Source organism: Penicillium verhagenii (assembly GCF_028828195.1).
Source record: "Penicillium verhagenii strain IBT 33310 chromosome Unknown utg000003l_segment0_segment0, whole genome shotgun sequence".
NCBI lineage: Eukaryota > Fungi > Ascomycota > Eurotiomycetes > Eurotiales > Aspergillaceae > Penicillium > Penicillium verhagenii.
The window spans coordinates 3,010,949-3,023,173 of record NW_026643167.1 but is presented as its reverse complement, the minus strand read 5'-3'; the positions used below and the strand labels follow the sequence as shown (position 1 = coordinate 3,023,173).

At 46.9% G+C, this 12,225-nt stretch overlaps 5 protein-coding genes across 5 annotated transcripts; 3 read left to right on the top strand and 2 right to left on the bottom strand.

Moving 5' to 3' along the window:
- Positions 1-817: 817 nt before the first annotated feature.
- On the top strand, positions 818-2,092 carry N7466_002513 (GNAT family N-acetyltransferase; the record flags this gene model as incomplete). The annotated part of the gene is made up of 1 exon (XM_057161911.1): positions 818-2,092. The coding sequence occupies one exon, from the start codon at positions 818-820 to the stop codon at positions 2,090-2,092; it is 1,275 nt and encodes a 424-aa protein (XP_057025196.1).
- Positions 2,093-3,108: 1,016 nt separating this feature from the next.
- Positions 3,109-3,981, top strand: N7466_002512 (enoyl-CoA hydratase/isomerase family protein; the record flags this gene model as incomplete). Its single annotated transcript, XM_057161910.1, has 1 exon — positions 3,109-3,981. One exon carries the CDS (start codon positions 3,109-3,111, stop codon positions 3,979-3,981), a length of 873 nt encoding a protein of 290 aa, XP_057025195.1.
- Positions 3,982-5,472: 1,491 nt separating this feature from the next.
- N7466_002511 (siderophore iron transporter mirB) lies at positions 5,473-7,438 on the top strand (the record flags this gene model as incomplete). The annotated part of the gene is made up of 4 exons (XM_057161909.1): positions 5,473-5,613; positions 5,723-6,040; positions 6,103-6,442; positions 6,507-7,438. The coding sequence occupies 4 exons, from the start codon at positions 5,473-5,475 to the stop codon at positions 7,436-7,438; spliced, it is 1,731 nt and encodes a 576-aa protein (XP_057025194.1).
- Positions 7,439-7,621: 183 nt separating this feature from the next.
- On the bottom strand, positions 7,622-8,737 carry N7466_002510 (uncharacterized protein; the record flags this gene model as incomplete). The annotated part of the gene is made up of 3 exons (XM_057161908.1): positions 7,622-7,723; positions 7,791-8,669; positions 8,726-8,737. The coding sequence occupies 3 exons, from the start codon at positions 8,735-8,737 to the stop codon at positions 7,622-7,624; spliced, it is 993 nt and encodes a 330-aa protein (XP_057025193.1).
- A 327-nt stretch (positions 8,738-9,064) lies between these two features.
- N7466_002509 (haloacid dehalogenase, type II) lies at positions 9,065-9,859 on the bottom strand (the record flags this gene model as incomplete). Its single annotated transcript, XM_057161907.1, has 1 exon — positions 9,065-9,859. One exon carries the CDS (start codon positions 9,857-9,859, stop codon positions 9,065-9,067), a length of 795 nt encoding a protein of 264 aa, XP_057025192.1.
- Between the last annotated feature and the right edge of the window lie 2,366 nt (positions 9,860-12,225).

The window sequence follows — 12,225 nt, the reverse complement described above, 5'->3', positions numbered from 1 at the left end:
TTAAATATAATACCTCAATACCCGCGCCGCTCGAGCGGGTACCAAGGCTTATTTCATGTGCCGTGGCTTAGGCGCAGAGGCTCCACCCTGTTTTCTAGAAAGAATCATCTAGGTGCTGTACGACATGAAATCTTAAAGCAACTATATCTAGTAGGAGTAATGAGTACAGAATAATTTCTACTTATTAGATTTGTCTCCTTTCGTTTGGCGTAAAGTATCTAGGCCATCTAGGCCAGCAGGCAAGGTTTGCAAACATGCACGATAGCATCACGACAATGATCGGCGGGCACTAGTATGGGAAAACAGGCTTGGCATTCTACCAGGGACCCTCAATTTTCCGCTGAATAATCTTCCTCGTGGGAACCACATTACGGAGTATTTTGATCTGATACAAGCCGTCTTCCCACGAGGCTCCACACAATCTACCCAAGTAGGCATTGTATCCGAGGTATTTTTGACTTCGTGCTGTACTTGTAGATTGTATCAGTCAATAAGTAGAAAACAGAATGATGTACCAAACGAGGCGTACCTGGATACTGTCAAATAGGACACAGGGCCAAGAGAATGAGTCTGCAGCACACAAGCCTGCGAAATCGGATCGAGTTGCCCCACGTAGCTCTCGGGAAGTTGATGCAAATTCAAGTTAGGACAGTACTTTCGACGGAGTAGCAATGCTTGACTGGGGCTGTGCACTTATGATCGTCCTCTTCATGTCCCTGCAAGATCAATCTTGCCTTTTCTACTGCTCCTTGTCTGCCATTGACTTAGCTTTTTGATTTGCTTGAGTACCTTGAATTTACATCAGCATTCGCACAAAATGGAGCCTATCAAGATCCGACTGCCTCATCCATACTTGACTACCTACTATCTGAAGCCATCCAACAAGCTTCGCGGTGGGAAACCACTTCTTCAGTTGCACAAGGCCAAAGAAGAAGAATCTCACCCATTCCCTCAAGCTTTAGACAACAACAAGCTTTACTTTGAGACACCGCGCAATATCAACCCAGATGATGCTGTCTCATCCTCAGATAACACTGCCTGGGCGCGAGCGCAGCGCAGTCCATTGTCTCTCTTGAGCTGGGAGGGCAGCTCTGCGCCAACGGTCGGCCAAGTCTGGCTGTTCCTTTATGCCGTATTTACAGTGCACGAAGAGATAGAGACTTTCCGTCTACAACTGCAAGGCCACAATGCAACGGATTTAGCACAATCACTCCAACTCTCAATGGTGGCCATTGCTCATCCACTTCCCGTCAACAATGCCGTTCAAAAGTGGCAGTCTACTCCAAATGAGCTCCTCGTCTTGCGCAACGCCTTTTGGCAAGGATGTGCGTCTCCTCTGGGCTCTCAGCCCATCTGGCTCCCAACCTGGAACTCTGCCAAATCAGTTCCTCACCTTGACTTCACCATGACCTCTACGGAAACCACGCACCGTCGCCATCCTCGCCGCCACCCCAAGCCCACTCCCGGCTCCGTTGTCTACAGTCGCTACATCCCCTTCCTTGATGAACATTTCTCGCTGGTCGCGTTGGACTACCAGAGTCCCGAGCACCTGGGTCTCTTTCATACTTGGCAGAATGACCCTCGTGTCGCGAAGGGCTGGAAAGAGACTGGCACTTTGGACCAGCACCGCGACTACTTGCGCCGACAGCACGAAGATCCGCATACCCTCACCGTTCTCGGGCGCTTTAACGACACCCCGTTCTCCTACTACGAGATTTTCTGGGCAAAGGAGGATAATATCGGTGCACACTACGCGTCTCAAGACTTCGATCGCGGCCGTCATACCCTTGTAGGGAATGATGCGTTCCGGGGCCCTCATCGTGTGATGGCGTGGTGGCCAAGCATGATCCATTACGTTTTCCTCGATGATCACCGTACTGAGAACGTGATTGGGGAGCCACTCTCTAATAATGACAAGGTCTTGACCTATGACTACACATTTGGTTTGCACCAGGATCAGATCATTGATTTGCCTCACAAGCGGGCTAGCCTTGTGAAGTGTACCCGTGAACGATTCTTCCAGATTTGTCCTTTCAACCAGGGAAGCCCTCACATTGCAGGTACTGGCCTGGCTTTCAAGCCTCGCCTGTAGAAGAAGCAATGCGAGACTTGATTTTGTATGAAAATGACAATGTTTATACGCCACTAAGGAACATAGTAAAACGCACATGTGTAATCGGCTCTGGTATCCATCTGCCAAGTATGACACCAAGTTAAAGTTCAGAAATTACATATTTTCGGAAACATGTCGCCAGGGAAAGTCGCAGATAATGCCGCGCTACAAGAAAAGTGGATTGGCAATATTTTCCCAGGGCCAAAATGACGCATCCAATAGCGGCAGTGCAGATAATCATAGCCAGGTCTAAAGCCACATGCCAGCTTGGCAGAGGGCCCTGAAGGCTTGGCAACTGCCCAGATGTGTAATACATAATTGAATCCATCTGTTACAGTTCTGTATGTCTCATTCTTGGGCCAGATTCATGGATGTACCGGTATCCATACAGAAACGATCGGCGTAGTCCCACTCAGCTACGTGGTGTGCTCCACGTCATACCCGACGATCTGAACGCAATTAAAGTAGTGACTCCGGCGGAAAATTGTTTCTTATGGTTGGAGAAAGGATCACCTATTTGTTGTAATAATTGTGTGCTCAAAAAGTGAAGTCTGCTATATGCAAGATTTCAAATGTTTAGGTATCGGCTGCGCCTACAGTTAAGTATAGCAAGTTACTACTGGGTCCACGGGTGGCTTGAATAGCAAGTCTCGGGAAAGAGTCATCAAACTCAGTTTGAAAAGATAATTTTAATCAGATCATCTAGGGTTCTCGTATTCAAATGTTCCCGGTACCACACACTTGTATCGAGCTTACCGGGATAACTTCCACTCATGGATGCTTGTAATACCGTGTCCACGTATCAAAGAAGTCAAGTATCAATGCACATGGAGTAGTCGGGGTATTGGCCAGACATGTGAAGTACTAGTAGGTATTAAAGATATTAATACCCAGGCGAGGCGAGGAGCTTCATCTACATCGCATATTTCCTCGATCATTTTGGTTATTTATCATTACGAAAAGCCCCAGCAGCAATCCCAATCTGTGAAGTTATCATGAGCTCCCAAGTCAACCTCAAACGGCAACCACCACCTCAAAAGCATGGGGTTGTCTCTTTTCCAGCTCCCCATGTGATGCTAGTCGTCTTCAACCGACCCAAAGCGCTCAACGCCATGACCAGTGCATCACAATACGATCTCGAATCACTATTCGCCTGGTATGACAGTGAGCCGTCACTTCGATGTGCTATAGTGACAGGCGCCGGACGGGCCTTTTGTGCTGGGATGGACTTGAAAGAATGGGACCAAACGAATGCTCGCCGCGCCGACGGGGACCACTCGGGTCAACCGCCAATGCCACGCTCCGGCTTTGCAGCCCTTTCCCGACGCCATGGCAAAAAGCCCGTTATTGCTGCGGTGAACGGGCTGGCATTTGGAGGAGGGATGGAAATGGTTGCTAACCTGGACCTTGTGGTCGCAGCCAAGGGTGCGCGCTTCGCGCTCCCCGAAGCAAAGAGGGGTGTCGTTGCTATGGCGGGCTCGCTACCACGACTGGCGCGGACGATCGGCAGACCAAGGGCAATGGAGCTGGCGCTGACGGGCAAGAGTATAACTGCGGAAGAAGCGAAGGAGTGGGGTCTGATCAATGCAGTCACGGAGGATGGGCCGGCTGATTGCGAGGTGCTAGATCGGCCGGTTGTGAAGGCCGCGTTGGACTATGCGACTAGTATTGTCGAGAATAGTCCGGATAGTGTGATAATCAGTCGCGCGGGGATTGTGGCGGGCTGGGAGGACGGGAGTGCGGAGAATGCTAGTCGATTGTTGAGTGAGAATTGGGAAATGTCGTTGAACGAGGGCAAGAATCTTCATGAAGGGGTAAGAGCCTTTGCTGAGAAAAGAGCACCACGATGGGTGGATAGTAAATTATAACTCTTATCATGCTAATCTACAAACTTATATCCATGATCAACAACTTGACCATACTAGTAATATGTAAATTTTGATTCGAGATTCCTTGTGTAATAGGAATTTGACCATAATAATGTACATTTGCTTTCATTTTTTCTTGGCTTTCAGTGAATCTAGTGGGTTGACGTTTTTTATGGTCTGCATAAACCCAGAATATCTGCTTTACGAACTTGTATGATGATCGTCCTTTGTTCATTTCCTCAATGCCGACACCGGTGACGCCCGAGACGATAACCAGCGCCGAGAGACGCTTCAAAAAACAAAAACAAATGCCGGACAGGATTGCCAATCTTTCTCCACTCAAATGCTGGGCATCTATCTATGTGAATCATGGATCACGGATGGCTTGAATAACGCCAGATCCAGGTTGAAATCAACATTGAATGTTTGAGATGATAGTTTAGGAAATGCCATACTCGGGGCAAGGTATGAAAGTACAAAGATTTCAACCATCTTTCGCTATGGCATTCCAAGGATGTGACGATCCAATTTCGCCGAAAACCATGATGAAATATTACCAGTACCTTACAGCTGATCAGTTCAATGTTAGTACCGGGTATTATGCAAAACCAAAACGCGCTAGTGTACAAGCTTACACCAACTCCAATTCTAAGCTCCGGCGATCTGCACGACAATCCGCACTTCTTATCCACATTCCACGCATTCGACTTTCCTCGAAGAGTTTCTTGGCATGGTGGGGTGGGAAGCATACGCTCAACCAGGGACTTCCCCCGAAACCTTCAAGCTCGTACCCATTACTCTCGGCCTCGACTCGGGGGCGATGCAACAAAGTGGACCGCACGTTCAGGGTCGAACTTATCTGATCATCCGTCATGGGATCGGAAAATTCAGGGACCTGAGTCTCCGCTTGGCGCCATGCTTTCCACGGGGAATTTTATCTAGGCGCCCAGATCTTGGGCCACACTAGCACGGCATCTGGACCCTGGGGTTACATTTTATACCTCTCCTCGCGCTTCGGTCTCCCTTGGCAATTTTTTTTGCACTTCGGATTTGGTGGCATCTATCTAAGACATGGGTCGCGCCCAGAGATTGCCAATACGAGTTGATGGGAGGCAATGTTTGCTAAGACGCGAATGATCCGGATCAGATTAGATGATGGACCCCAGCCAAGGTTTCTTTTTTTTTGGTAAAAAAAAATTTCGGCATTTTTTTTTTCGCTCACGATTCTTTTGAACACAGAGTGTATCTGCAATGTTTTCCTGTCCTCGGTGGGAACTTCGGGAATCCCAAATGCAGCTCTGAGGCCTTTGCCAACCCTTGGCAATGGATCTCTCAATATTGCTGCTGGGGAAATTTCTTATAAGAACTTTGGGTTTTCTTCCAAGACTATACTTAGTGCACCTCTGTGGTTGCATTCTCTTGAGGGCTTTGAAGATCCTCACGCTTGTATACAAAAATTACTATTTTTTCAATTCTAAATTTGTGGTTGACATGGTGCTTTCGCCCACTGCCGAAGAGACGAATGTCTCCAAAAATGAGACCAGTATAAAGGTCGAGGGACCCGAGATCGAAAAGCAGTCGCAAGACTTTGAAACTCCCGAAGATGTACCAGATCCAAATGCGCAGGATGGAGTGAGAATTGCTGAAGCCATGACTTTGTCATGGTCAAAGTCTTCATTGATCGTGGTCTATATCAGGCAAGTTCCAACCTTCAAATGTTTGCTCTAGTGTTTCTGTCTAGGAAACCGTACACGAACATGATACTGATTGGCAGTGCTATACATACAGTATGTGGTTTCTATACTTTAGCAATGCATTTGAGTCTTCGTTGTCGGCAAATCTGGATCCTTATGTTTCCAGTGCTTTCAAAGATCACTCTTTGTTACCGGTCATCAGCGTTGTATCGAGTGTCATGGCCGGTGCAACCTACCTTCCTGTTGCAAAGATTCTCAATCTGTGGGATCGAACCGTTGGTTTCGTGCTTATGCTCATGATTGCAACATTGGGAATGGTTCTCATGGCAGCTTGTAACAGCTTTGAGCTATACGTTGCAGCCAATGTAAGTGTTACCCGCCCTTTTCTCGGGTTGAATACACGGCAACTGACAAAATTTGAGTTCAGATCTTCTACTCCGTCGGGTTCACTGGCATGATTTTCTGCATAGATGTGGTCACCTCTGATACTTCCTCGTTACGAAATCGTGGTCTCGCCTTCGCTTTTACCTCTTCTCCCTATATTATCACGGCATTTGGTGGCCCTGCTGCTGCTGACACTATCCATGATAAGAACTGGCGATGGGGATATGGTGCATGGGCTATCATTCTTCCCTTTGTGGCTATTCCGATGGTGGTCATGATGCAACTGGGCAAACGGCAAGCAAAGAAGAACGGACTTGTGTTGAGACAGTCAAGTGGCCGTACCTGGAGCCAAAGTACTTGGCACTACCTAGTTGAGTTTGACAGTAAGCATCATCATCTTTTCAGTCTTTTTTTTTGTGGACATTTTGAAATAATAAGTGTTATTAGTCGTCGGCGTCGTACTTTTATGTGCAGGCTTCGTCCTCTTCCTATTGCCGTTCACTATCGCTTCCTCATCTACACAGGCTTGGGCAACCGACTATATCATTGCGATGCTTGTCGTTGGTTTCGTTCTCCTAATAATCTTTGGAGTTTGGGAGAGATTTGGTGCCCGCCAGCCTTTTGTTCCTTGGCATCTGCTGAAGAATCGAACCGTTGTGGGCGCTTGTCTGCTGGATTTTACCTACCAGGTCGCTTACTACTGTTGGAACTATTACTTTACCTCTTATCTGCAGGTTGTCTACAACACCTCTGTGGCCACTTCTGGTTATATTTCCAGTATCTTCGACATTACCTCTGGCATTGAACTGTTTATTGTGGGAGCCCTCATCAGCTATACCGGTCGCTTCAAATGGGTGCTGATGTGGGGGGTGCCACTGTATATGCTCGGGGTTGGGTTGATGATCTATTTCCGCAGTCCGGGCCACAGCTTGGGTTATATTATCATGTGCCAGATCTTCATTGCCCTCGGTGGTGGTGTGATGATCATTGGTCAACAGATCGCTCTGCTGGCGGCTTCTGACCACAACGATGTTGCTGCTCTTTTGGCTTTGTTGGGACTTTTTGGATATATTGGGGGATCTGTTGGGGGCAGTATCTCTGGTGCTATTTGGACAAATACCTTGCCCGGCATGCTTCAATCTATGCTTCCTGACGACAGCGTTGATCAGTGGCAGGAGATTTATGATAGTCTTCCCCTGCAACTGAGCTATCCTATGGGTTCTGAGACGCGGACTGCCATCATGTATGCGTATGCTGCTACACAGAAACGCATGTTAATTGCTGGCACTGCTATCATGACCTTGGCCCTTTTCTTCATGATGATCATCAAGGACATCAATATCAAGAATATCAAGCAGACCAAGGGCACGATATTCTAAGGTGTCATGGGAATAGTATTTATTTCATCAAAAAACGAGAACCAGGGTTGTGGGATATTTTCTGTCATTTTTCTTGGGGTTGTATACTAGATACTAGTAAGTACAAACGAAAAATGGGGCCAATAGTCGAAGACATCGAAGACATGTACCGATCACTAGCAGATTGACAATTTTTAACGCACTTTACTCTGTGGGAGGTAAGATATCCGGGACAGGTCCAGCAGGAATCACCAACTGAACATTGCCAGTCTTCTTTCCAACGGAAACAAGGTACCCAAACTTGTACTGTAGGCAGTTAGCATAGAGCACTTTAAGTGTATTTTGTGTGTTTTGCAAGTTGCAGTCCACTTACAATGTCAAAAAAGGTTGTTTCTTTGAATGCTCCTTTAGTTAACTCAGACTCATCATAATAAAGCCTTCGATACCAGCGGTCCAGAAGTGGGTAATCGTGTCGGATCATCTTCAGGTTGCATTTGAAGATCAGATAGTAGGCCACATCGAACCGTGCAATAGTTGTGTATAAGCGGATGTCAGCATCGGTTATGTGATCGCCGAAGAGGAATGGCTGATGCCCCGGCTGGCCCAAATGTGCCTCAAGACGATCCAAGGCCTCGAAGAGCGGGTAAATATTCTCGAGATACGATTCCTGACTGGTTGCAAACCCGGTTTTGTAGACTCCGTTATTAACCTGAGGGTATACCCACGCATTCATAGCATCGATATCACCTCTCAGGTGCTCAGGATAGAATCCTCCACCTGGGCGATTGATGTCACGCAAGGCCTTGGGTAGAAAGTCGTCAAATTCGGTATAGAACATGCGGATTATCTCACTGCTTTCGTTGCTGACGATTGTCTCTTTCTTCTTGTCCCACAAGGTTGGCACAGTGTAGCGTCCTTCATATTGCGGATCTGCTTTGAAATACAGTTCCTTGAGAAACTTGAACCCATATAAAGGATCTTTCTCCGCCGATCCCCATCGACCTGAGAAGAACCAGCCATCCGGACCAAGTTCGGGGTCCAGAACTACCTTCTGAATGACTTTCTGTAATCCTTTCAAGGTCCAGACCAAATTGGCGCGATGGGCCCAGGGACAGCCATAGTTGATGTAAAGCACGTAGCGGTCTTCTTCGGCGGGGAATTCAGCCGAGGGGTCCCGAGACACCCATGATCGAAACGCCGCATCTTTCCGCCGGAAATGACCATCTGAGTCTGCATGCTGGTAGATCTTGGACTTTTCTCGATGTTAGTTGTTAATCTCATATCTCTTTATTGTATCCTGAAACTCACTTTGTCGGCCATGGTCAGAAAGTGTTCTGGATGGAACCAGATGGTAAAGTAGGTTTTGGAACGTATACTAGTATGTCTAGTACGTTGTACTGGAGTTGGATGACTTATAGAATACGATTCCTATTGCTTCACGTTAAACTAAAATCATAACCTTCAAAGGAATAGAAAATTTTATTTTAAAACTAGGATATCTGTCGAAGCCCCGCGTAAAGTCGCGGGGCTTATAAAGCCATCGGCTTTATTGTATCACGTCATCTCGTAATCATCAAAACTTAAGTAGAATGACAAATGATAGATAGGAAAATTTACATGACAGACGATATTCAGACGAAAACCAGACTATTTACCCTCAACGCCCAGTTTTCGAGCAACTTCCATAAATCCACTGTCCTCCAACCCTACCCAAATGTCGACCCAGCCCTCTTCTTTGGCTTGCGCAATGCGGTCAGCAGACCAAGACTCCTCCAATTCACGCTCAACGTAGATAGTTTGGAAGCCACAGTCTCTAGCTGCTTCCAGGTCACCGAGATGTGCCGCCACCATGGTGCACTGGGTTGAATCGCGGTCGAGAAGTTTCGCTGCGCCGTGATAGACACTTGGTGACGGCTTGTAAGCTCCGAAGTTCTCCGCGCCAACAATTCGGGTAAAAGGCAGGTTTCCATGCTGCTTCAAGTCCTGGAGTAAGGATTCATTTCCATTTGACAGTGTCGACGTGATGAATTTTGTGTTCAGCAGGTCCAGTCCGGCAACACTATCAGGCCAAGGAGTGAGCCGGTGCCAGCACAAAGTGAGTTCCCATAGCTCGCTGTCTTTAAACAACTTTCGGATTCCTCGTTGCTCCAGAAGGTCCTGGAGTGCGCGGTAATGGTGTTGATCTACCGACACAAAATCCTTAGAAGAATCAAAGCCGTGTGTAAAGAGCTTGTAAGATAAACGCCACTCCTCGGCGAAAGCAAGCCAATCTGACTGGCTCAGCGTAGCTGCACGCTGGCGTACATCTGCTGGGAGATCCCTGTCTGGATCTTGGAGTGCATGATGAGCTGCATCGCTCAGCGCCTTTGTGACACATGACCGCCACTCGACCACAGTGCCGAACGTGTCGAAGAATAAGACGCGGGGAGGGTTGTCCAACATGATGAGGATCTGCAGAGTGGTATGTGAAACTAAAGATGGTTTTAGATCTCACTTTTTGCTTCTTCTGTTCTTCTGTTCTTCTTTTCTTCAGTAAATGATGTATCTTATGTTGCTGTAGTATTTATTAGCTTGATAATTCAAGGCGATCACTACGGCTGAGTCATGGACCGAGGTTAATAGAAGAACCGTGGTACTCATGGCGATTGGATTAGGCTGATTATTCTTCCCGAAAAAAAGTATCGAAGATCAAGTTTATTCAATGACTTAGATCGAATAACACATGCGGAGAAAGAGACCGAGACAAAGCCTTGTCATATAACGTCAACTGGTACGTTGGGGCGTAGAATGAATGAGGAGAATGGACATTGTACTCCATAGTGGAATGTTTGCACATTCTTTCCCTTATTCGTCCACGCATTTGTAGATTCTCTCTTTACTTTCAATTGCTTTTTCTCCCTCCCCCTCTCCCTCCCTCTCTCGAACTTCTTTCTTCAATCTTCAATCTTCTCTTTTCAATCTTCATTCGCTTAATCTCCGTCTTTGCCCGCCTCGACCATCCGGTCGTATTCTGTCAACTAAAAAAATTGAAAGCTGACAAGTTTGACCCTGCATTGGTCGAATGACGAGTCGCGCAACTCGCGACACAAATAGACCTGTCAACGGCCCCGTGTCTTATGTTCCCCTCCCCCAAGGTGGATCCATCATGATGGTTCACGGAGATTGTTGCTCCTTTAAGAAGCTTTAGCGTCAGTTCTAGTCCACTTGTCAATGGGACTAAGCGTGATATCGCCTCGTGTCATGCAGCAAGATAGTCTGGTCCAGACGCCTCGACAAATTATTGCCAATTAATTATGGCCCCCAGTGTGCCGGTCGTGGCTGATTGGCTAATGTTGACTTTTTTCATTTAGCCGCAACTAACGTTCGGCAATTGAATCGAGAGAGATAACCAGCAAGACGCAATACTAAGTGGTATTGCATATGCACAATCATATCTAGAGCCAGCCAGATGGAAGGATTCCCCTAGCCTGGATATCTATTGGATATGGATGACCTCCGCATCGCGTACCACTTTACTATTTGTGGTCCACAAAAATCGAAAAATGCAAACAAAGATCCTTGAAGCTCAGTGGAGACCTCGGATGGATCTTGCGGAAACGGACACTCCGTTTCCCCCTTTTTTTTCACTCATGCACTATCGGAACTTGCCTGCGGAGTTATCTTCCAGGTAATTCCAAACGAAAAAAGACGAAACTCAGCAAACAAAGCCCAAGGTTAGATGCATTGCCACGTCCAAATACGAAAGTCCAGTTACTTCCGAACCACAAGATCAGATGCAGCTTGGACATCCTGAAACACCCACCCCGAGCTCTCACGAAATTACCTTCGACGATCATCGTGAGCCCAACCTCACGCTAGAGTGGGGACCAACGCCAGAAAAGGGGAACATTCATTCCCAAACACGCTAACCAACCCTTCTAATCCTGATCCAGCTTCTAGTCCAATTAATTCGACTTTTAGTGCGCCGGCATTATTTTGATTGGCCTTGATGATAAATGTTTCTCAACACAATGGGAAAACCTACTGGTACCTTTTTATTTATTTATTTTATTTTATGTCATTTTTGCTCCGTATAGCTGATCCACTGAGGATGCTTCAATCACCACAAAACAGGAATTTGATGGTTTCTTTGTTTGTGCACAGCCATGAAGCCGAACGCGTTGTTTGGACCCATTCATACGCGCGGTGGAACCCTTGATCCGGCTTCCATCCCCGACGAACACCTTCAAGCTGGTGTGGACTCTGGCGATCACAGTCCTCGAGGCCTTCTCCGGGCGCTGTATTCTGAAATATTGGGCCCTCCTGATAGTGCTTCATCGCAATTGTGGGTTTGTTAATCACTTTAACTTTGGGGGGTTTTTTTCGTTGCTTTTTTTCTCTCTTTTTTCTTTTACTGGAATCCTTTCCAGAAGCTTCAATTGCTCGTGGGATCGAAAGCTTCTTTTACTCCTTTTTTCGCTTTTTTTCACCTTGACAAGTTTGCTGTTTACTAAGACTGTTTCAATCCCAGCAACCCCCTTGTTGCAAGGTCCTTGTCTTCAATGACAAGCAACCAGTGAAACTTGTATATACATATGCAGAAGTACTGGTTGAAGGGTACGAAGCCATCAAATCGATTTGATGTTTCGGACATTGATCTAACCGTGTTCAGCCATGCTTCTTTAGTGTCTTGGGTGGCAGCTTTCTGGTGGAGCAACCTGCGTCCTGGCTAATCGGGTAGGTTTCTAGCTTCCCCATGCCCCCTAACGAACACCCCTGCTACATGTTTTTTTTTTATGTTTTTTTCCCTCCCTGATGGCCATGACCCC